This window comes from Cervus canadensis, chromosome 4, assembly GCF_019320065.1.
Source record: "Cervus canadensis isolate Bull #8, Minnesota chromosome 4, ASM1932006v1, whole genome shotgun sequence".
NCBI classification, from domain to species: domain Eukaryota; kingdom Metazoa; phylum Chordata; class Mammalia; order Artiodactyla; family Cervidae; genus Cervus; species Cervus canadensis.
This window is the reverse complement of record NC_057389.1, coordinates 88,157,478-88,180,366: the sequence shown is the minus strand read 5'-3', so window position 1 is coordinate 88,180,366 and position 22,889 is coordinate 88,157,478. Positions and strand designations below refer to the sequence as shown.

At 54.6% G+C, this 22,889-nt stretch overlaps 1 protein-coding gene across 10 annotated transcripts in view; it reads left to right on the top strand.

The window, feature by feature from the left end:
* PTPRS (protein tyrosine phosphatase receptor type S) overlaps positions 1-22,889 on the top strand; it is a 112,350-nt gene that overhangs the window by 40,356 nt on the left and 49,105 nt on the right. For all 10 annotated transcript variants that reach the window (XM_043466283.1, XM_043466287.1, XM_043466284.1 and 7 more), the window contains exons 2-5: positions 4,162-4,356; positions 10,853-10,998; positions 11,564-11,705; positions 17,683-17,871. In XM_043466283.1, coding sequence (XP_043322218.1) covers positions 4,266-4,356; positions 10,853-10,998; positions 11,564-11,705; positions 17,683-17,871 — 568 coding nt within the window. In that variant the 5' untranslated portion in view covers positions 4,162-4,265. The remainder of the gene's footprint in view (positions 1-4,161; positions 4,357-10,852; positions 10,999-11,563; positions 11,706-17,682; positions 17,872-22,889) is intronic.

Genomic DNA, 22,889 nt, shown 5'->3' with positions numbered 1-22,889 from the left:
TCTTTGCCACCACTCTGCCCTAATCTCTCCCCATCTGCTCCTTGCCCTTCCTCATGCTGTTCCCTTCTGTGGAAACACCCACCCCCATCCTGCTTCCCCCTTTAATTCTCAGCCAAGTAATCACATGGGTGTGCATGGTAAGTCACTTCAGTTGTATCTGAGTCTTTGCAACTCCATGGATTGTAGCCCACCAGACTTCTCTGTCCATGGGATTCTCCAGGCAAGAGTACTGGAGTGGGTTGCCATGCCCTCCTCTGGGGGATCTTCCCGACCCAGGGATTGAACCCACATGGCTTACATCTCTTGCATTGGAAGGTGCGTTTATATTAACATTAAATCTGGAGGTACTAAGGTCCAGGCAGTGGGCATAGCACATGCAAAGATCCTGGGGCAGATGTGTTGGAGGAACTGTGCCGGGGGGCCCCTGTGGCTGGAGCAGAGTGAGTGGGGCGGGTGGGTGGAGGGGGTCCTGCAGGGCCTTGTGAGTGGTGGGGAGGACTTGGGCTTTTACCCTCAAAGGAAGGGGCATGGGACCTGACAGGTGCTCACTGGCGCCCTCTGGCTTTGAGGGGAGGACAGACAGTTCAGGAGACATGGCAGGTGATGACAGCATCGGTCCAGGTGAGCAGTGATGGGACTGGACCAGATAGAGACAGAAAAAAGGGTAAGAAGTAGACCTACTCAGACTAGACTTTGAAGGCAGAGCTGATAGGATTTGTTCATCTTCTCCTCTGACCCCTTGTAGAAGACCCCCACACCCGGGTCTTGCAGGAAGCCAGAGGAGGGGGAGAGCCAGGGGCTTTGCTATAGCAAGATCCTTCAAGGAGGGTGGGGGCCTGAGAGACCTGGAACTTGGAACCTTCTGTGTTCTGTCTGATCCTCTCCTACCCCCATTCCTGCCCCAGGCCTTAAAAGCCCCCAGTGCTCTGTCCTCCCCACGCCCAGCAGGCTGGACTGGCCTCTTTGGGGGAGTCAGGAGCTGATGGCCGGGCCCCGCCTGTGCCTGGATCAGCCCCATCCTGCCCAGTCATTGAGAAGGCGTTGGCCCAGCGGGTAATTAGGGGCCTCCCAGTTTAGAAGGCGGCTGCCCTTGGCTCCCATGGGGCATGGGGGGGCAGGGGAAGCATCGTGGCCAGGCCCCTTCATGCCGGTGACCCCTGCCCATGCCAACTTGTATTGGAGGTGAGTAGACAGGAACTAGGTCACCCCCACCTTACCCCCACGCCAGGGGGACCTGGCGACCCTGGGCTTGGTAGTCTGTGTTGCTCTGCTGCCTCGGTTTCCCTGAGTCTCTGTATAGGCCTGACCTGCCGATCCAAGTGGTCTGGGCCAGAGCCCCACCCTGTCCCCCAGATGGTGCTGAGCCTATGTGCATCTGTGGGTGGCGTCAGCTGCTGTGGTCACCCTGGCCGCAGCTGGCCGGGGCCATTTCTCCAGCTAGGGCCTTCACCGTCCCCAGCAGCCACTTTTGCTCTTAAAGGGCCTATAGAGGGATTGCCAGGGGAGGTGGCTGGCTCCAGGCTTCCGTTTCCCCATCTGCGCATCCCGGACCAGTTGGGTCCCAGTGTGTGTCTGTGGTCTGACTGTGCGCGTGCCTGTCTGTGTGTGTACACATGGATGAGAGGGGTCTGACTGTGTGTTTCTGGGTGTATATTGTCTGGATGGGTGCAAGCTCAGTCTGCTGACTGCCTGTCTCTGTCGCCCCACTGAATGCCCACATCCGAGTCTGGGGGCTGTGTGTTTTCACCTGCCATGCCCCATGGAGCTTGCATCTGCCTCCATGTTCATGTTTGCCCACAACCCAGCTGTGTGTTTGTATTGCCTACGTGACTGTGATCTTGTGTGTACGTGTCTCACCTAGCTGTGGATCTATGATCTTGACGTGGACCTGTATCTGCCTCTGATCTGACTGTTTACATGTGCTGTCAGCCCCATTGCAACCCTGTGTCTGGGGGCCTGATTTTGTGCCTGTCCGTGTGCCTGTGAGTGTTATTGGCTTGACTACGAAGAATTGATGCTTCTGAACTGTGGTGTTGGAGAAGACTCTTGAGAGTCCCTTGGACTGCAAGGAGATCAAACCAGTCGATCCTGAAAGAAATCAATCCTGAACGTTCATTGGAAGGACTAATGCTGAAGCTCCAATACTTTGGCCACCTGATGCAAAGAACTGACTCATTAGAAAAGACCCTGATGCTGGGAAAGATTGAGGGCAGGAGGAGAAGGGGACAACAGAGGATGAGATGGTTGGATGGCATCACCGACTTGATGGACATGAGTTTGAGCAAACTCCGGGAGTTGGTGATGGACAGGAAGAGTCGGACACGACTGAGCGACTGAACTGAACTGATGCATGTGGACCCATCTCTGTCACCTGACTGTACATCTGTGATGGTGTCTGGTCTCCCTGTCTGTGATCTGACTGTGTGTCCAGGTCTGTCTGTGACCTGACTGTGTGCAAGCAACCCCCATCTCTGTCTGGTCTCACTGTGGTCTAACTGTGTGCCTGTTGAGCCCCCCAGCCCCCACTCTTCTCATCCTGACTTCTCCACTCTCCACCCTGGACCATGACCCGGCCACCACCAGCCCAGCCTTCCCCTGGGGCTGGGCGAGGTGACCGCAGCTGGGTATTTTGGGAGCCAGAATCACGGGGGCCGCCCCATCATTACGTGGCACCCATCCTTGTGGCCATGGCCTGGGCCCACCCAGGGCATGGCCTCTCCCTGTCCCTCCCTTGTGCCCTGGCTAGGGAGGGCAGTGGGGAGGGGGCTGTCCCAGGCTTTGGGTCCTGAGAAGGACCCTTCTGCCTTAGCAGAGGTTGAATTCCCGTGGGAGAAACAGACACTGGTGATACACATTCACATTTGACTTGCAAACTGGGATAAATGCCGTGGAGGATGAGCTCAGTCACTTCTGAAGCCGTGGGATGTGGCATGGGGGTGGGGGCTGACCTATGAGAGGCAGGGAGGGCTTCCAGAGGAAGCGACATGGAACTGAGACCTGTCACGCAGCAGTTGGGGTTGGGGGGAACAGCATTCCCAGCAGGGCACGTAGTAGGTTCAAAGGCTCGGAAGTGGGGTTGAGCTGGGGCTGTGTGGCCACACCTCCCGAGGGAGGGGGCAGGAGATCAGCAGGAATGGCTTCCTCTGGGGGTCACAGGAGCCATAGGTGTTAGAACAGGGCAGGAACCAGCAGGTTGTGTTTGGGAGGGAGGATCCGTCTGGTGGCCAAAGGGTCCTGGTTGTAGGGACAATCGGCAGTGTCACCCGGAACCTTGGCCTTCAACAGGCTCAGCCTGGGAGGGGGAGGAATTTGATGTTCAGAGTGACTTCTGGGGGGTGGGGAGCTCAGTCTGGGGTCGGGAGGCTCAGCCAAGGTCTGGGGTCTGGGCTCCATTGGAGCTGAGGCTTAAGTGGGATCAGGACCCAGCCAGGGTGGGGGTGTCTCTGTCCATCAGGCTGACATAAAAAATATCATAGACTGAGTGGATTATAAACAACTCTCATTTCTCACGGTTCTGGAGGCCGAAAGCCGAAGATCAAGATGCTGGCAGATCTAGTGTCTGGTGAGAACCCGCTTCCTGATTCATAGATGATCCTCTTCTGGCTGTGTCCTCATGGTGAGGGTAGTGAGGGAGCTCTCTGGGTCCCTTTGAAAGTGTTAGTCACTCAGTCGTGTCTGACTCTTTGCGACCCCATGGACTGTAGCCCACCAGGTTCCTCTATCCATGGGATTCTCCAGGCAAGAATACTGGAGTGAGTAACCATTCCCTTCTCAAGGGGATCTTCTCGAACCCAGAGATCGAACCTGGGTCTCCCACATTGCAGGCAAATTTCCTACTGTCTGAACCACCCAGGAAGCCCCATTATAAGGGCACTAATCCCATTCATGAGGGCTCCACCACATGACCAGATTGCCTCCCAAAGATCTTTAATACCATCCATATGAAGGGTTAGATTTCAACACCGTAATTTTGTTGGGGGCGGAACACAAACATTCTGTTCATTATAGGGGCTCAGTGCTCTCTTTCTGTCCCATCATCGCCCCATGATCCTCGAACCCCATGACTCTCCTCTGCCCCTCTGTGATCCTCCAGCTGCCTCTCCCACGAAGGCACCCTGGATTGCTGCTCCCCTCTCACAGTCCCTTCGTTTATCTCTGCAGACGCTGCCCCGTCTGACGCTTGGCTCGAGGCCTCTCTGTGAGGGACTTGGGGGGCTATCCCCCCCTCCAGGGTGGAGGTCGAAGGTTGCAGGTCACGGCTGAGCATGGCGCCTGCCTGGGGCCATGGTGTAGCATCTGTGATCAGGCCTGTGGGCCTCCTCGTGGTCCTGCTGATTGGAGGCTGTGCCACAGAAGGTAAGTGTGGGCATCTGAGTTTGCATGTGCGCATGTGAACACGTGTCCCCACCTCTCCCTGGGGACCCGTGCTTTTGCCAAGCAGAGCCTCTGTGCTCCGTGAACGAGGCCAAGTAGAATGCTTGCTTTGCGCTGGGTCCTGTGAGATGCAGAGGCAGATTGTAAGGATGGTATCAAAAAGCAGTCATAGTAATAGTGGTGACCATGTGGGTTTCCAAAGCATCGACTCTGCACCCAGACCAGTGCTAAATGCAGACTTTATCTGCCTCCTCTCCCTCCACCTCTTAGAACCCAGCTAGCTTCATTACCATCACCATTTTTGGATCAGAGAAACCAAGGCTTAGAGGAGGAGGCAGGGGCTTACTTAAAGTCACTCCTGAAGAAGCCACAGAGTTCACTTTCCCTTGCCACAAGTAGAAACACCAGTGACCAGTTGATTGACACACAAGCAATCAAACCTTCCCAGGAGGAGCCTGGGAAGGCTTCTTGGGAGAAAGGGCATTGGAGCTGGGGTTTTGTGGGTGTGTAGGAGTTTGCCTATAGAAAGGGCATTACTGGTCAAGGTGTTATCACATGGAAAGGCCTGGAGTTTACAAAAAAAAAATTTGGTGTAGTTTGGGGATGGGCTAGGTTGTTTGTGGAAGTAACTTGGGAAGGATAAGGGTTGGTCCTGGGCCCAGTGGCAAGGTCTGTCTCACAACTAAAGGCCTAGAAGAGTGTCATTCGGGGTCTGTCTCACCACTCAGGGCCTGCTGCTGCTGCTGCTGCTAAGTCGCTTCAGTCGTGTCCGACTCTGTGCGACCCCATAGACGGCAGCCCACCAGGCTCCCCCGTCCTTGGGATGCTCCAAGCAAGAAGAGGAGTGTTATTCAGGCCCATGGGGACATTAACTGTCAAGTCAGCAGAAAAACTGGGATCTGGTGTTAGGCTGGATTTGAATCCTGACTTTGCTGTCAGTCTGCTGTATGACCTTGGGCCAATGAGTCAGTCTCTCTCAGTGGCTGTTTCCACCATGATTGAATGAGACTCAGCATCATCCACCTCCCAGCATTCCCAGGACATGGACATGCCATAACCCCTGCATGCTGCCTACACATAGAAGGCCTACAATCCTGGGTTATCGTGAGCATGATAATTATTGTTCCTGGGTGAGAACACCGGAGACATACACACCTGCTTTGTACATTTGTGCTTTTTCTTGTTTTCATATTGTTTTACAATAAATGCCTAACCCATTCAGATCAACCACTACCATCTAATGAGATGGATGCTGTTTTCCCCATCCCCATTGTACACATGGGGAAGCTGAGGCACAGTGAGTTTACATTACAGCCAGGAAGCAGCCTGACTGCCTGGTGCCAAAGCCCAGGTTCCTACCCGTCACCCCACATTGCCCCTGGGTCAGCGGCCACACATAACTGGGCCATGATCTGGCCAGTCACCTTCTAGGGCCTGTGTCTTCTGGGCTATATTCCTCATAGTGGGAATGGCAGGCTGAGGGTGCTGAGCATTTTTAGTTAATTCAGGGTCTCCCTTGCCCTTGGTACTGCTTACATCGGGGCCAGAGCATTCTCTGGGGGCAGGGTGTCCTGGGCACTGTGGGATATGGAGCACCCCTGGCCCCATCTTGATGGCACCCCCACATGAGAACCACTAATTTAACATACACTAGTGGAATAAGTCATAAATCTGTGACTTTGACATCTTGCCACTGACAGTTACCAGCCTCAGGCAGGATGGAGCTGAGATTCTTCCCATTTACAGATGAGGAAAGTGAGGCCACAGAGTGTTTATGGTGAGGAGAGGGGTGGAAATCACAGTCTGGAGACTCTCCTGACCCGGGTTCAAATCCTAGCTCTGTTGTTGGACTATGGCTGCTTCTGTGCTCTTATTCATTTGGTGGGTTTTTAATAAGCACCTGCTGTGTGCCAGGCACTGGTTTAGACCTGGGGACAAACCAGATATCCCACCCCCTTTTGGAGCTGATCATCTCATGAGGGAGAGACCCCAAGTGTGCAGGATGATAGACACGCCTAGGAGCGAGACAAACAGAAAGGGAGATGAGCTTGTGAGTGGAGGGTTGGGGGCTGCATTTTAAATGGGTTGAGAGGGTTTTATGCTGCACCAAGAAGATGGCATCTGAACAGAGTCCTAAAGGAGCTGAGGAGAGTGCCCCATTCATGTTGGGAGAGTGTGGAAAGTGTCCTGAGCAGAGGGCATAGCCTGTGCAAAGGCCCTGGGGTAGGACCCTGCCTGGCATGTTGGAGGAAGTAAGGAGGCCTGTGTGTCTGGAGCAGAGTGAGTGAAGGGGAGAGCAAGGAGGGGGTGCAGCAGGTTGTGCAGGGTCTTGTGGGCTACTGGAAGACACGGGTTTTTGTTCCCTGGGAGATGGGAGACCCAGAGGGCCATGGGCAGAATGAATGAGCAAGATCTGACTCAGATACTCACAGGTCCCCTCTGGCTGCCAAGGGAGAACAGATGGAGGTGGGGTGAGGGAACCAGAGCAGAGGGCGAACCACGCAGGGAGAGCGACCCAGGGTATCAGCACCAGGCAGGTAGCCAAGCTACTTCAGTGGGTGCTCCCTCAGTGAGTCCTGCACTTACTGATTATTTATATTTATTTATTTGGCCATGCAGCTCGTGGGATCTTAGTTCCCTGACTGAGGATCGAACCCATGCCGCCCGCACTGAAAGTGTGGAGTCTTAACCACTGGACCCCCAGAGAAGTCCCTGCAGTTGTTATTTCTATATCCCTATAGGTATTGGTAGTGGCCTAGACTCAAACCCAGGTCTCCATCTCCAAAGCTGGGGCATCTTGACCCCAAGAGGTGGTCTGTTTAGCAGGAGCCCTGACACCTGGGTGGGCACTATGATTGGCATTGCCAGCTTTAAGGAGTAGCCCAGGTCCTCAGGGAGCCACTTGGGTGGGGGCTGTCAGCGGGAGAGAGCCCAGCCAGGCAGCTGGGATGTCCACCACCAGCACCAAGAGGAGCGGTTTCTGCCCCAGAAACAGCTCTTGGTCCTGTGGGACCTTCCCAGGACGCTGTGTGGCTGGCCCAGACTTGATTGGGAGGGATGGGAGGGCAGGTGGCCCTCTACCTCTGGCACCAGACTTTCCTCTGCAGAATCTGAAATGGAAAAACAGAAATCGAGCCAAGCCCTTCCCAACCTCCCTGTGCTGTTGGCATCACCACTCTGAACCTCAGTCTCTTCATCTAAGAAATGGGAACACCCAGGGTGCTGTCTGTCACCAAAAACCCACAACCCTGGGTATCCAGTGTACAGTGTGCAAGGCTTTGGGAACCAAATGGAACCAGGTTGGAATCTTAGCTCTTGCCCATCACAAGCTGGGTGAGCAGGGGCCATTCAGTCACCCTCTCTGAGCCTCGGAATAGAGCTGGTGTGAGAACAGGCCCAGCACAAAAGGAACGCTTGCTTGCCAGAAGCTGCAGCTATACCCCAGCGTCTTTCTTGTGTCTGGAGCCTCTTTGCCAAGAAGAGGAGGGGAGGCTTGTCCAAATAAGAGACTTTAAGCACCCACAAGAATTAGTCTAATGGGAGATGCAGCAGGCGGAGAAAGCTTTTCTGGGCTGGCTGGACTCCCAGAGCTGCCTGGACGTAGGCTGAGGCGCGTCTGCCCTGAAGAGAGGGGGAGCCAGGGAGCGAGTGGGCAGCTTCATTACTCAGTATTTGGCAAACATCAGGGTTCAAGTGCTTCCCAGGTGGCGTTAGTGGTAAAGCACCCACCTGTCAATGCAGAAGACGTAGGAGATGTGGGTTTGATCCCTGAATGGGGAAGGTCCCCTGGAGGAGGGCATGGCAACCCACTCTAGTATTCTTGCCTGGAGAATCCCATGGACGGAGGAGCCTGGTGGGCTACAGTCCATGGGGTTGCAAGGAGTCAGACATGACTGAAGCAGCTTAGCACACATGCCTGCACAGGGTTCAAAGCCCCAGTTTTTCAAGTGTCACTGGGTTCAGAGAGGCGAGGTGAGGGAGTCCCTGGGAGTGGGGTTCATTTCACACCCACCCTGCCAGGTGGCCTGGAACCAAGTATTTCAGCCCAGTGTGATCAGGGCTGTGATGGAGGGGGGCACCCGGGGAAGGATGGGGACAGAGGCGGTCCTGACCCAGCCAGTGGTAATCCAAGAAGGCTCCCTGGGGGAGGTGCTGGCCGAGCAGAGGTTGAAGCTGCCAGATGCAAGGAGGAGGAAGGATAGTGCAGGCTCACATCGGGTCTCCTTCCCTGGATTGGAGGGTCCTCGGGGTGTGTCCCTGGCCCTGAGTGGTAAACAGGCAGCTGGATGCTTTTCCCTCCTTGCAGCTGGCTTCTGCCCTTCCTTCCAGCAGCTCCCGAAGGAGGGTTTTTCCCAGAAGCAAGATTCCTGACCCAACTGCAGTGACTTTCCCCCCCTGACCTTGGCTGGGGACGCATATGGCCCCAGTCGCCGTTCCAGGAGGAGGGGCAGGCCCAGCCCAGGGCTGCTTAGCAGGGAGCAGCAAAAACATGTCAGTCAGGCTCTGGGCCTGGGGGGTGAGAGGAGCAGAAGATGCGGGCGTAGGGTCAGGGAGACCCAGGTTCAAACCCCGGTGCTGACACATCTGAGCTGTGTGAACTCGCACAAGCTCATTAACCTCTCTCAAGCTGCACAGTCCTCTCTGTAATGGGATGAACAGTCACCTCCGCAGTGGATTACACAGGAGCTGAAGGAGGCCCCACATGCCTGCACACAGTGGGTCTACTGATTTTCCAGAGAGATGGCCAGTGTAGACTCACAGAGTCATATCAGTGGGAACACAGCCTGAAACGAGGGAGGTGAGGCCAGTCAAGCCACGGGAATAGGGACTCTGTATTTTGTTCAAGGCCCGGCCTGAGTCACAGATGGTAGAAATTGGGGTTGTGGCACCCAGATTTGGAACCTGAGGTCTTCTTGAACTTCTCGGCACTCCTGAGTAGCCAAAACTTTCTACGTGAAACTATGAGGCCTACTTGTTGCTTAAGCTGGAGTTGTTCATCCTCTGTGCCTCAGATCCCAAACTTTTACTTAATATATTTCTTCAATCTACTCACCTTTCTAGCCAAACCTTACAGAAATAATAATTGCAATTTATCTGCAAATAGTTCTCAGTCTAAAGAAGGTACCAGGCTGTGAAGCCTCCCTTCCCCTGAGTCTGGCTACCTGCTGTCTCCTCTGAGAGGCAGGTGGTGTTTCTATACACACACACACACTTACACACACACTTTACCCATTTTCAGTTTTCTCATCACACAAATAACACTCACTACACATTTTACCCTGCATTTTTGGTCCATTTTGTGTGGTATCTTACGTTCCTTCCCTAGTAGCTCATTACAGAAGTATCCTTGTCCCTTTTTACAGCTGCGTAGTATTCCACTTCATGTGTAGCTGTATTCATTTAATAATTCCCTTTTGTTGGATACATGAGTTGTTTCCTTCAGGACTTTCTAAGCACGTTGCAGCCCTTAAGTCTGTTGGCAAAACTCTCAGAAACAGCTGAATTCATTTTATGGGATATCTTGTAGCTTTACTGTGGCTGGAAATCCAGGATACCTTTGGGCGATTCAAAGGTTACTGTGAAAAGTCCATAAAAAAAGAGAACAATGTTAATGAGCTCTCACCAGGTGCAAAAGCCTGACTGAGGTCCAGACTTGAAGCTGTCTAGGTGTAAAAGACATCCTAACTCCCACTTGAGACTTACCTGGGGAGATTTTAGCACATCACATCATCATGAGGGACAGAGGATGTGGGCACAGGACCTAGCCCCATTCAAATCCCTGCTCAGCCCCTGGCTGGCTGTGTGTCCAGACAGTTGGCTTGCTTCACTTTTCCTGTGTGTGAAATAAGGATTATGGTGGCTCTGCCCACCCAGCGCTGGCAGAAGAATTTTTTTTTTGAGGGGGGCTACACTGCACAACTTGTGGGATACTAGTTCCCCAACCAGGGTGTTTGGACACCTCCCATGGATGAAGAGGCTGGGGTCTTGGGTTCGAGCGCTGGTTCTGACCTCAGGTCCCTTGGTCACCCCCCCACCCCCCCGCTTCCCTGTTCAGTGCCTCAGTTTCCCCATGTGTGCCACTGGGGGATTAGACCAAGTTATCTCTTCCCAAGCCATTTTAGGACCAAGGACCCTCCAGGGTTTGGCTGGTCACTACTGAGGGCTGAATTTGGGAACCCTAGAGTCTCAGGGGTCTCCCCTCCCACCTTCCTTTATGGCACTACATCTGAGTGGGTATGCACACATGAGGCTGTGTCTGTGTGTGAGTGTGTGTGGGAGGTGGGGTGCTGGGCAGGCCCCGGGGTCCCCATGGAGGGTGAACAGTGGCACCATCTCTCCTTCCTCCCCTGCAGCCCTCGTGTTGGGCCCACGTGGTACCTCTGTGGCCAGGCGGGCTGGAGGGCATGTTTACCTGGCACTGTGGGGTCCTGATCACATGCCCAGGCCCACCAGAGCTCCTCTTCCTCTCTCTCCCCAGAGCCCCCCAGGTTCATCAAAGAACCCAAGGACCAGATCGGAGTGTCAGGGGGCGTGGCCTCCTTTGTGTGTCAGGCCACGGGTGATCCCAAGCCACGGGTGACCTGGAACAAGAAGGGCAAGAAGGTCAATTCACAGCGCTTTGAGGTGAGTGGCCAGGGAAGGGAGGGGAGACAGCCTGGGGCCAGCCCCCTCCCACCCCCGCACCCCACCACACCCACCGCCATGGGGCCATGGCCGCTCAGGAACAGAAGCCGTCCCAGGAACATTCCCACATGGAGCTGGCTCCCTCCCCATCTGGGACCCTTCTCTTCTTCCACCACCTCCCTGGCAGGTGCACCCTGACACGTGCTCCATGAGGGCCATGCCAGGCTCACTTATTCTGCCACCTTTGTGCTGTGTGGCCTCAAGCAATGCTCTGCCTCTCTGGACCTTTATCTCACAGAAGGGAATTTGCAACCCTGTGCCCATGTCCATGGTCAGACATACACATTTCCACATCCAGCATGCCTTTGCATGCCTATCCCCAGACTTACGTGCGTGTATCACGAACCCATGTATGCACAATACCCTTTATTCGTACAGACCCAGTTTTCTGCCTCCAGTATCTATACAGGGCCTACACACAAATGTGTGTATAGCCCCCAGGTCCTCTCCTGGTCACCCCTGGGACTCCAGCCTCACCCTGACCTTTCTCCCCTCCCCACAACAGACGATCGAGTTCGATGGGAGTGCAGGGGCTGTGCTGAGGATCCAGCCACTCCGGACACCCCGAGATGAGAATGTGTATGAGTGTGTGGCCCAGAACTCAGTCGGGGAGATCACCGTCCACGCCAAGCTCACTGTCCTCCGAGGTATTGGGTTCCCCAGGGTGTGTGGAGGAGGCCCTCAGGCCTGGTTTTGGGGACAGATACCAAAGGGATCCATGAAAGTCTTACTTTGGATTTTCACTTGTGGGGGACTTTGATCTCCTTTTTGTAGCCCATAATACCACTGGGTGTTAAAGCCTTCTGGTAGTAATTTATTGAGTCTTTGCAGAAAAGAAGAGCAGCCTGTTAAGGGGTTAGTACAAAAGGTGCATCCAACTCAAACTGAGAATTCATTTGTTCATGTAATTAAAATGTTTGTGGATTATACAGCTTCAGGTTCAGCTGGATCCAGGAACTCATACCATGTCCTCAGGGTTCATCTTCTGACTCTGGGTGTTCTCTTCCCCATCAACTGTATTCTCAGTGAGATCTCCCCATTAGCTCCAGACTCTGGGACCTGTACACAAAAGAGACGATTAAGTGACCCAGGACTGTTCATTGACCCACCTTGGGTCAGATGACCATCCCTGAGCTTGTCACTGTGGTTGGAGGAAGAAATACTCTGATTGGCAGAGTTTTCCCTGAAGTCAAGGGTGGGTCAGCCCATGTAGACAGGGTCAATAAGGGGTGGTCTCCCCAAAGAAACAGAGGAGAAATAGCAGCTGGCTAGGCAGAAGCAGCTAGCCACACCTCCCCACACATTCCCATGGATCCTTCCTGTGGACTGCCTGCTGGCCTCGGTGGACTGGGGCACCAGGAAATGGCTTCCTTATTGTAATACAGCATCATTCAGACAGTCTTGCCGCAAACCCGCCTCCCACCTGCCCACCAGCTGCTCCTGACTGCCTTCTCCCTTGCAAGGTGATTAATTTAACGCAGGGGCCTGCAACTTGGGTTCACATCCTGGCACTGCCATTCTGTAGCTTCGTGACCTTGGGCAAGTTAATGAACCTCTCTGAGCTGCAGTTCCCTCACCTCCAAAGTGGAATAATGATGATGTTCACCACAAGGGATTGTTACATGAACCACAGAAGTAGACAAAACAAGTCAGGGACCAACAGGGTGCCGTGTGGGGAACAAACATTTGGTTGGTGCTACCCATCTGGTATTATTGCCATCGTTGCTGTTGTTCTGGTTGTGACAGGACAGCTACCATCAGCCATTGTGCAGCTGTGGGGTGGGTTCTGCCTGTTGGCTGCAGCGCCACCCTAACGCTCTCTGATCTCTAAGTGTAAGCCACCCGGGATTTCCCTGGCAGTCTGGCGGTTAAGACTTTGCACTTCAGCTGTAGGGGGCACAGGTTCGATTCCTGGTCAGGGAACTAAGATCCTGGTAAGCAACGTGGCCCAAAGGAAAAAAAAGTACAAGTCAAAGCCAGCCATTGGGGGCAGGTGGTCCCCACATGTGGCTCCCAGGTTGGGAGTCACACAGTGTCCTCCCTAGCAGCTTGGAGCCCCGGGAGGAGCCTTCATGTTGGCCACAGGGCCACTTGATCCCAGACCCTGGTGTGTGCCCGCCCTCATCTGTTACTGCCTGGAAATTCCTAGTAATTTTCAAACAAGGGGCCCCATAGTTTCATTGTGTGTGGGGCCTGGAGCTGGTCCTGCTAGGGGATGGAGGAAGGAGGAGGGGAGGGGAGGGGAGGAGTCCGCCTGCCCCAGCCCGCCCCGCCTCTTCCCAGTAGATATTTTTGCCCTGACCTTTCCCCGGGCACAGACGAAACAGCGCGCCTCCCGCTGTACACAAACCGCCGCCCCCCCACCCCCCACCCCCCGTGCCAGCCTCCATTGTAAGCGCTCAGAGAGTTAAAAGGACACGCTGTGAATCTATTAACTGCCCAGTCTCTGGGAGTCTGGGAAAGACACATCTCCGCTCCCTGCCCCCCATCTCGGCCCTCAGCATCTCTCTCTTCTCAGGCCGCCTCAACAGACGTGGTGCTTGGGCTGGGCGCTCAGCCCAGAGTATTTGACCTGGAGCGCCTGTCCCCCTGCCTCCTTTGAGCCCCAGGGACCCCCCAGCTGAGCGGGAAGGTCTGGGCTGCTGGGCCCAGCCCTCCCCCCCCACCTCTTTTCCCCGATGCCATCTGATTGTGGACGCTGCGCACGCCTCTCACGCTGTTGTTTTAATTAAACTCCGAGGAATCCAGCACAATGTGGTACTCGATGAACATTTTTGTTTAATTAGGAGCTCTTGGTAACGTCAGGCGGCCGCAGCCTACCCCCTACCCTGGCTGGCTGCCGCCCACAGGCACGCACGCCCCTCCCCCGCGGGGCTGCACGCACCCAGGAAGTGCTCACGTGTGGACACACGTGGGGTGTGGGTGAGCGCACATGCACACCCGTATGCGCACACGCAGGAAACGTCGGCACAGAGGGACCCTGGCAGCCCCAGCCTCCAGCATGTCTAGACCAGCTTTGAGCACCCAGAATTGAGGCCCGGTTATCTTGGCCCGAACTTCCAGTGACGTCATCAGTAGCCAATGAGGACCGTGCAGTGAGGTGGTCCAGGCCTCTGGGCCCAGGAAGAACGAACTGGGTGTGAAGCAGCTTAGCCAGGATCCAGCCGCTCTGACCCGGCAAGTCCAGGCCCAGCTTGGGGGTTCTGCAGTCACTGGCCCCATCCGGCTTCCTCCAGATCTAGCACAGCCTGGATTCGAATTCCAGCCTTGCTGAGACCGGACTGTATGACTCAGGGCAGGTGTGCCCTGTGTTTGAACCTCAGCTTTCCCCTCTGTGAAATGGATCCCTTCTCAGAGGCGGATACAGGAAATTAGCTAACCTTGCCTGGTACATACTTAGTGCTCAGGATTTGGGACTCACGCTGTTTTCCTCTATGAAGTGACTCCTGCCTGGACAGGAACCACAGCACTGTTGTTTAACTGCAGACATGGGGTGATGGTGTCCCTGCTCACCTCTCCCTCACCCGGTCTTGGCTTCCTGCACCCTCCAGGTACTTGGGTCTCTATCCTCTCCCCACATGGTGTCTTCTTGCCTACCTCTTCCCCAGTTCCCTGTCCATCCCCCAATAGCCCCACCATGCCTTGTTTCCCTCCTGGGCATCTGTAATCAAATAAATGAGTGTTATTTCCTTTTTACGCAAATAGCAGCTTTGTCTATACCAGGAAGTGGCAAGCTTCTCCTGTAAAATGCCAGAGAGTAAATATTTTTGACCCTGCAGGCCAGAGAGTCTTTGTTGCAACTTCTCAGTTCAGGCCAGTGGCTGGGGATGATGAGGAAACCACTGGGTGTGGCTGTGTGCCAATAAAACTTTATCAACAAAAATAAGCAGGGGGCCGGACTTGGCTCAAGGGCCATAGTTTTCAATCCTTGGTCTACACATCTTTCACTGCGTCCAGCTAGCGGTGCATCTTGGACTTTGTTCTGAATCTGTAAGGTGATTCCTTCTGCTGTTTTGGGGACCTGCCCTGTGGCTGGCCCGGCCTGTGTCTAATAAGGCTTTGTTGACAGACATTTAGATTGTTGCCAGCCTTTTGCTGTTAGTGTTGGCACCTTGGGAATACCTCTACCTTCCTCCTTGGTGTACAGGCTCAGGGGTCTCAGGTGGATGATGCCAAGTCACCCCTACCCCTGGTTCCACTGGACCAACACACATTCCTGCCTGCCACAGACAAACAAGGCCTGTATCTTCTGTCTCATCAGCCCTGTATGCACTTTCTTGTCCCTTGTGACTATATCACTTGTTCATCGGGGTGGGATGGGGACTGTGTTAGTTTTCTAGGGCTGCTCTAACAAAGTACCACCATCTAGGTGGCTTATGTCACATGCTTTTGTTTATAGTCCTGGGCTGGAGGTCCGAGATCAAGGTGTCAGCAGGGTTGGTTCCTTCCGAGGCCTCTTTCCTTGGCTCAAAGATAGCTGTCTTATCCTCCATCTTTATATGATCTCTGCTCCGTGTGTGCCTGGGTTTTAATCTCCTCTTCTTAGGAGGACACCAGTCCTGTTGGATTAGGGTCACACTAGTGCCGCCTTTGACTTAATGATCTCTGTAAATGCCTTCTCTCTAAATATAGTCTAATTCTGAGGTCCCAGGGGTTAGGGTTTCAACCTATGAATTATTGTTCAGTCGCTAAGTGGTATCTGACTCTTGGCGACCCCAGGGACTGCAGCATGCCAGGCTTCCCTGTCCTTCACCAACTCCTGGAGCTTGCTCAAACCCACGTCCATTGAGTCGGTGATGCCGTTCAGCCTATTCATAGGGTTTCAACCTGTGAATGCGGGTGGGGTGCCTTTCAGCCCATAACAAGGGGATGGTGGCTGTTCTAACTGTAGCTGAGGAGGTATGCCCCACCCCAGGGAACCCTTTGTCCATTGTGGATGCGAGGCCAGACTGGAGCTGTGGTGTTAGGGGTCAGAGAAAAGGTACCAGGGGTCCAGGTGCTGAAAGGGGGAGGGCAAAGTATACAGGAGGGGGCGGGACCTGCCAGGAGGCCCTGAAGCTGCGTCCCCCCTCCATGGTGCCAGCTCCAGCTGAGTCAGGCCATGGAGCCCATGGTGCGACATGCAGATTACACGAACGGAGGCCACCCGGCTAGTCACCTCGGTTGTGTTAGTTTCAGGTGGCTCAGCAGTAAAGAATTCTCCTGCCAACACAGGAGGCACAGGTTAAATCCCTGGGTCGGGAAGATCCCCTTGAGAAGGGTATGGCAACCCATTCCAGTATTTTCTTGCCTGGAGAATCCCATGAATGGAAGAGCCTGGTGGGCTATAGTCCATGGGGTTGCGAAGAGTCAGACATGACTAAACATGCATGCACGCTAAAACCCAGCAAAGTGAATCTGTTATACAAATACATATATCTACTCTTCTTCAGATTCTTTCCCCATATAGGCCATTATAGAGTATTGAATTGCGTTCCCTGTACTATCCAGTAGGTCCTTATTCATTATCTGTTTTATATGTAGTAGTGTGTATGTGTCAAGAGAACCACATTCTTATCCATCACTAGAACATGGGGACCAAGTCTCCAGGGAGAGGTATTTCCCCCCCCGACCACCTTTATCTGGAGGCTCACCAGTGAATAGGGAGACCGAGGCCAGGAGGCGTGCCTCTCACAGGTTGGCAGTAACTGAGGCTGAGTTGTTTGCTCATTAATTGAGCACCTACTGTGTGCCAGGACCTACATGGGGTGGTAAGGACACGGCAGAGACACAGATGCATTGTGATCTATGGAGTTTGATGTTTGGATGTTCTAGAGTATGGGAGGGTTTTACTTTTTATTATTAGTTTTTGACCACACCGCCAGCACGTGGGATCTTAGTTCCCCAACCAGGGATGGAACCCATACTTCTTGCAGTGGAAGCACAGAGCCTTAACCTCTGGACCACCGGGGGATTTCCCAGGGTGTTTGTAACTTGTGACTGCGAGCTTTGCCCAAGGTGATGTGGATGCATCACCATGGAGTGATGCTGGAGGGGGCCTAATGACTTTGGGGGACCAAAGTGGCTGGCCTGGCTGGATGGAGAGACTGAGAAGAGTGGGGCTGGCCCAAGATGGGGCTGCCGAGGCCACTGGTGGCCAGCGCTAGGCAAGGAGCCTGGGTTCCTCTGGAGGGTGGAGGAGACTACAGCGGAGCGTGCGACACGGAGTGGTACGGCCCCGTTTACGTTTTGAAAAGCTCCCTCGGGCTTCTGTGAAGTAACCCGAGGGCTCTGTAAGTTCAGCACTGCTGACATCAGGGCCGTTCTGGGCACTGTGAGGGGTGGAGCAGCATCCCTGGCCCCCACCCACTTGATGCCGAGAGTGACAACCATGGACATCCCCAGATGTGGCCCAGTGTCCCCTGGGTGCAGGATTGGCCCAGATCAGAGACACTGGTCTAGCCTGATCCTCCCAGTAGTTACCACAGTTTCCCACAGACAGAAGAGGAAACAGGCTACAGGAGATCACCCAGCCAGGCAAGGGCTGCCCCCAGGGCCCATCCCCAAGCCCCACCCTGGAGGGACAGCTGTGCAATAACTGGATCTCTGCTGTCTTCCCCATCACCCGCTCCCCCCTCCCCGCAGAGGACCAGCTGCCCTCCGGCTTCCCCAACATCGACATGGGCCCCCAGCTGAAGGTGGTGGAGCGGACGCGGACGGCCACGATGCTCTGCGCTGCCAGTGGTAACCCTGACCCCGAGATCACCTGGTTCAAGGACTTCCTGCCCGTGGACCCCAGTGCCAGCAATGGGCGCATCAAGCAGCTGCGATCGGGTGAGCGCAGGGGGCCAGGAGGACGTGGGAGCTGCAAAGGGTGGGAGGGGGAGGGCAGCATCTCAGGGCCCGAGCCCTGGGGACTGAAGGAGGACAGAAAGGCAGAGCTGATGTGCAGCCGTGGAAGAGAGAAGGGTGTCTTTGGAGCCGAATCGGTGGGGATGTGATAAGGTGGAGACTGACAGGGGTAATGGGGAGCTATGGTGGGTGTTGGGGGCAAGTTCTTCAGTGCCTGAGTGGAGCCATAGCTGACTCAGATATGCACAGTGATGGTGGCTGCTGAGGCCGTGGCGGCAGAGTGTCCCCCGTACCCAAGCAGTGGGGTCCTAATGGGGTACAGAGAGTTGCAGGTAATGGAAAGCCAGAGGAGGATGGGTATCTCCAGTGCCCCTGCATTGGCGACACAGTGGGGGACAGACAGGCAGAGGAGATGGGGAGCTGTGGAGGGTGTTGAAGGAAGGCCGTCTTCAGCATCTGAGCACTGGCTGTATAACGGCACGGTTGAGGTACTGGGGAGCCGTGGAAGCTGGCAGGGGGAGGTGTGTTCTGAGCGGAAACAGTGGACTTGTCCTGTGAGGATGTAATGAGGCCCAGACAGGTAGGAGTAGAGGGGAGCGTAAAGCAAAGGCTGGAGAGTGTTTCCAGTCTGAAGCAGTGAGCATCTCCAGAGAAGATAAAGGCATAGACAGGGAGTGTAATGGGGAGCCACAGAGGGCTGCAGGGAGTGAGCATCTCCAAGACAGTGAGGATGTGATGGGGCACTGGTAGTTGGTCCACCCAGGCTAAGGGGGCCTTGGGCCAGAGCACACGGCCTGGGCCACCATGGGGCTGGGCACTTCTACAACTGTGTCTCAGCGCAGCAGCCCCCTGCCCCTGTCTGTGAGTCCATCTGTCTGTGGAGCTGTGTGCACCGTGTCTATTGTCACACTGCTTCACGAACCTGTGTGTGTGTGTGTGTCCAGGCTCCCCATGTGTCTTGACTTAACACGCAGGCCATGCCATCAGCACACAGGTCGCCCTCCCCCTCCCAGAGCAAAACTCGTCCGCGTGCATCTCAGCCACAGGTGTGTCTATGTGACAGTCCCTCCCGTGTGCACGTCTCAGCCTGGTCCTTGTGTACACAGACGCGTGTGTGATCAGGGTGTGCCCCCGGGCACTCCTGCATGCTTTGGTCTATTCTGAAGACACATGTGGGTGTATCCCCTTTTTCCCTTTCCCTCTTCTCTGAGGGCCCCCACCCTGGAGCCAGTCTTGCCTGAAAGCCTGTCCATCAGTCTCACCGTACCTCCTCTGCCACTCACTGCCCAGCCTCATCTTCCGAGGAGTCCCGCTTGCCCATTTCCTACTTTCTGCTCCCCCCAACAAAGACTGAAAACCTGAAAAGGGGCAGATGTTAAGCCCAGAATTTCTTCCCTGGAGAGACGTAGCCTTCCCGGTGCCGACCTGTCTGAGGATATTTGCAGCTTGGGGGGGTTCAGCTGGAGGAGTGGTGGCAGGCTTGGGAACCCAGTTGCTTCTCTGCTGGTTTCCACCATTGTCACACCAGAATAATGAAGCGATCGAGTGTGGACCCAGGTGCCCGGTCACCTGGGCGTGTCCTCCTCTCTGGGTCTCAGTGTCCTCATGAAACGAGCCTACTCCCTGGCGTCACTGTCCGGAGCCCCTGACAGGCTGCTTGGCCCTACCAGAAACTCAGTGAACATCGGCTGCTTTAAAAATCGTAATCAAGGGACTCGCCTGGTGGTCCAGTGGTTAAGACTCTGAGCTTCTACTGCAGGGGACACAAGTTTGATCCCTGGTTGGGAAACTGAGCTCCCGCAAGCCACGTGGCGCAGCCAGGAAAAAAAAATTGTAATCAATCTAATTATTATTCCAACATCCCCTCCCATCCCCAGAGGATACAGGCTTGTGTATAACCACCCGTTAATGTTCCTGTTCTCTTTTCTTGTCCCTCTGTTGTAAACGTTCAGAAACCTTTGGTAAGTTTAATTTCTTCACCATGTCAACAACTAATGCCCTCCTCGTGTCCCCTACCCCACTCCCTGCCCTCAGACTAACGGCCACCGTGACAGTAACTGTGACCCGTTCCACGTGGCATGTCTACTAACGTCCCCCTGCCCCTGCCCCCGCTGCCCCCCCCACCCCCCGGCCACCTGGCCTTCCCCATCTGGGCTCCAGGGGGCTACAGAGAGAAGAGCCTAAAAGGAAAAGAGGAAAAAACGACAAGACCACAAGGGACTTACCGGAGCTTCGCACATAACATACCCGCCCCCATCCCCCTTGCCAGCCCCTTCTGGGCCTTGATGCTGCTGGAAAATGTGAAGTTACAGAAAGTTAGGGGCTAGATGTAGGGGGAATGTTCCATCTGGGCTAGTACTGGGTGCATCTTTTTCTCTTCTCCTAGCATCCAACCTGAAGCCCCTGAATCCAACTGCTGGGCTAATTCTTACTAAGGTGAGAATGACTGATATTGACCCACAACAGTAATTTCTCATCTTCCTTGGAGTAGAAGGCAGAACAACCTTTAATACCCACTCTCCATGTGTGGTCTTCCTCTCAATATAGTGACCATGGGCTATTATGGCCGTCTTGGAAAGCTCTGTCCTTCACTCTCTGGGTTCTGTCACCACAGTCTTAGTAAAACAGCCTGAGCAGGAGCTGACCTAGATTCCCACTGACCTGAATTTTTACTCTCCACAGTACAGCCTCAGGCAAATTCCCCTTCCCCCTCCTCTCCCCTCCTCCTCTGATATGAAGAGAGGGAGTGGCCCCATTAGATTGGGGATTTTCTAAGAGATAATATAGAACCCTCCTAAAAGTTCTAGAAGGGCCCCAGCCTGGGAGGCTGAAGAGCTGAGTTCAAGGCCCGCCCCTGCCTCTGACTCATGGCGCGACAATTCTTGGAACTTGTGGGCCTCAGTTTGCCTCTCTGCAAAATGGGCTGGGGCCAGATGGAGAGGGGTGTGTTTTCTCTGCTGTGGCATTGAGGGTTATCAGCTGTCACCAGCACAGAGAGACGGTGGGGGGGGGTGGGGGGGTGTCCATATCACTCCTGAGGATGCAGAATTCTAACCAGGGGCCACTATGTCTGGTTTCCTGAGCTGTCCCAGCCCCCAGAATCCATAGAGACACACAGTCCTTTTCCTCTTTTCCTTTTGGAAATTAGAGAGGCTGCAAGGCCCTCCTTCTTCCCTCCATCCCCTTTCACCACCCTCCCCTGCCCCTCCTACTTGGCCTGTCTGTACCATCTTCCGTTTGCTTTATTAATGCCCAACCCTGGGGCACTAACCCCTCTCCCGCCCTATCTCTAACAAGATTCCCAAGACCCCCCATTGTTCCCTGTCCCTCCCGAGAAGGAATCTAGGAGGGGAGATCACGGACCTCCCTCCCTCGGCCTGGAAGGAAGGCAGCCGACAGTGCCAGGCCAGGCCAGGCCATGTACTTCCCTGAGGCAGAGCCACGCCCCTCCGGCCAGTCCACAGGGGCTTCTAGACTCAGCCCCTCCTTCCCCAAGAGATTCCCGCCTTCTACGGGAAGCCCTCCTGATTGGCAAGCCCTGAGTGCCCATCTCCTCCTTGGAGCCTTGCCTCATCTTCCTGGACAGCGCCTGCAGGGTCCATAGACCCAGGGCTGCCTACCTCAGCCCCCTCCCAGCCCTGGGGCAGAGTGGACAGGCCTGGCTGGCGGCCTGGCCCCGCCTCCCTGGGGCCCCGCGGCCCCCCAGGACTGCCTTCTGACATTCACCTGACTCTCTCTGCTTCCCTTACAGAAAGCACTCCGATCCGAGGTAAGAGGCTCTTTCCTCACCCACCCACCCACTCACGGTCTCTCTCACTGCCCGCCCAGCCCCCCAGGCTCCACAGGGGGCTGCCCCAGGCCCCCCTCCACATGTCTCCTCCTCACCCTGCCGGTGTCCATACAGTCTGTGTCTGTGTCACCGTCTGTGGCTGGGGGCTGAGGGTGGCCGTGTTGGCCCCTCAGGTCACCCGGCCACAGGGGGTTATGTCCTCCGGAAGGTGCAGTGCCTCCCATGCCCGCCCAGAGCTCTGATGACTGCTCTGTATGCAGCCCTCATCCGTCTCTAGACTTGGTTTTCACATCTGTATAATGGGTGTGCAGAGGGGGGCCTTCCAGCTGTGAAGCTTTGACCTGGGTGATGTGGTAGGGGTGTGGGAGTCCAGCTCTCTGAAGGAGCAGAGAGTCTCAAAGGCAGCCCCATGGAGCTGCCCCAAAGAATAGACTAGAACAGGCCTGGGTGGGAGCCCTAGGGAAGAGTCCGAGTCTGGTCCTGACTTTGCCATGAGTTGTTGTGTGACCTGGAGCAGGTTCCATGCCCTCTCTGGGCCCCCATAGTGGTATCTGCCTGCCTGCTTCCCTGGAGCCTTGAGGTTGGTAGGAAGTGTTATGTAGGACAGAACCCTAATCCACAGCCCCTAGAGAAAACTTCCCCATCTGTGGGTTCCCCCCACACCCCTTGTGTGGGACAACCACAAACGAAGCTGAGAAGGGGGCTTTATTTGGGACCATGGACTGGAGTTTTGGATTCCTGGTGCCAGGACTCTAATCAAAACCTGTGATCAGAAAAAGAAAAAAAGTTTAAAAAACAAAAACAACCACCTGAGATTGATATTGGAGGTATTCCCTCATCTTCATGTTACTCATAAGCAACAAGTTACAGGGTCTAGGCCTGTGATTCTAACAAACTTACAGATAGCCACACAGTTTCATTAACTTATGAAAATGAAAACTTTGGTCCAGGCCTTTGGTTTCAAACATACCGTGGAAATCTCTGCCTCATTTTTATTTGTTCGTGGGTGCTCAAGTATTTGATTGAGGCCCATGATTTCAAACATACTTAGAGGTGTTCGCTGGACTTCATTTACTTGTGAAAATGAAGATTTCTCCCAGACCTGTGATTTCAGATAACTTTGGGGAAGTCTTGGCCACATTTTCATTTGCTCGTGAACACTGTAGTGTCCATGGCCTTGTGCATTCAAACACTGTTAAGAAGATTCATT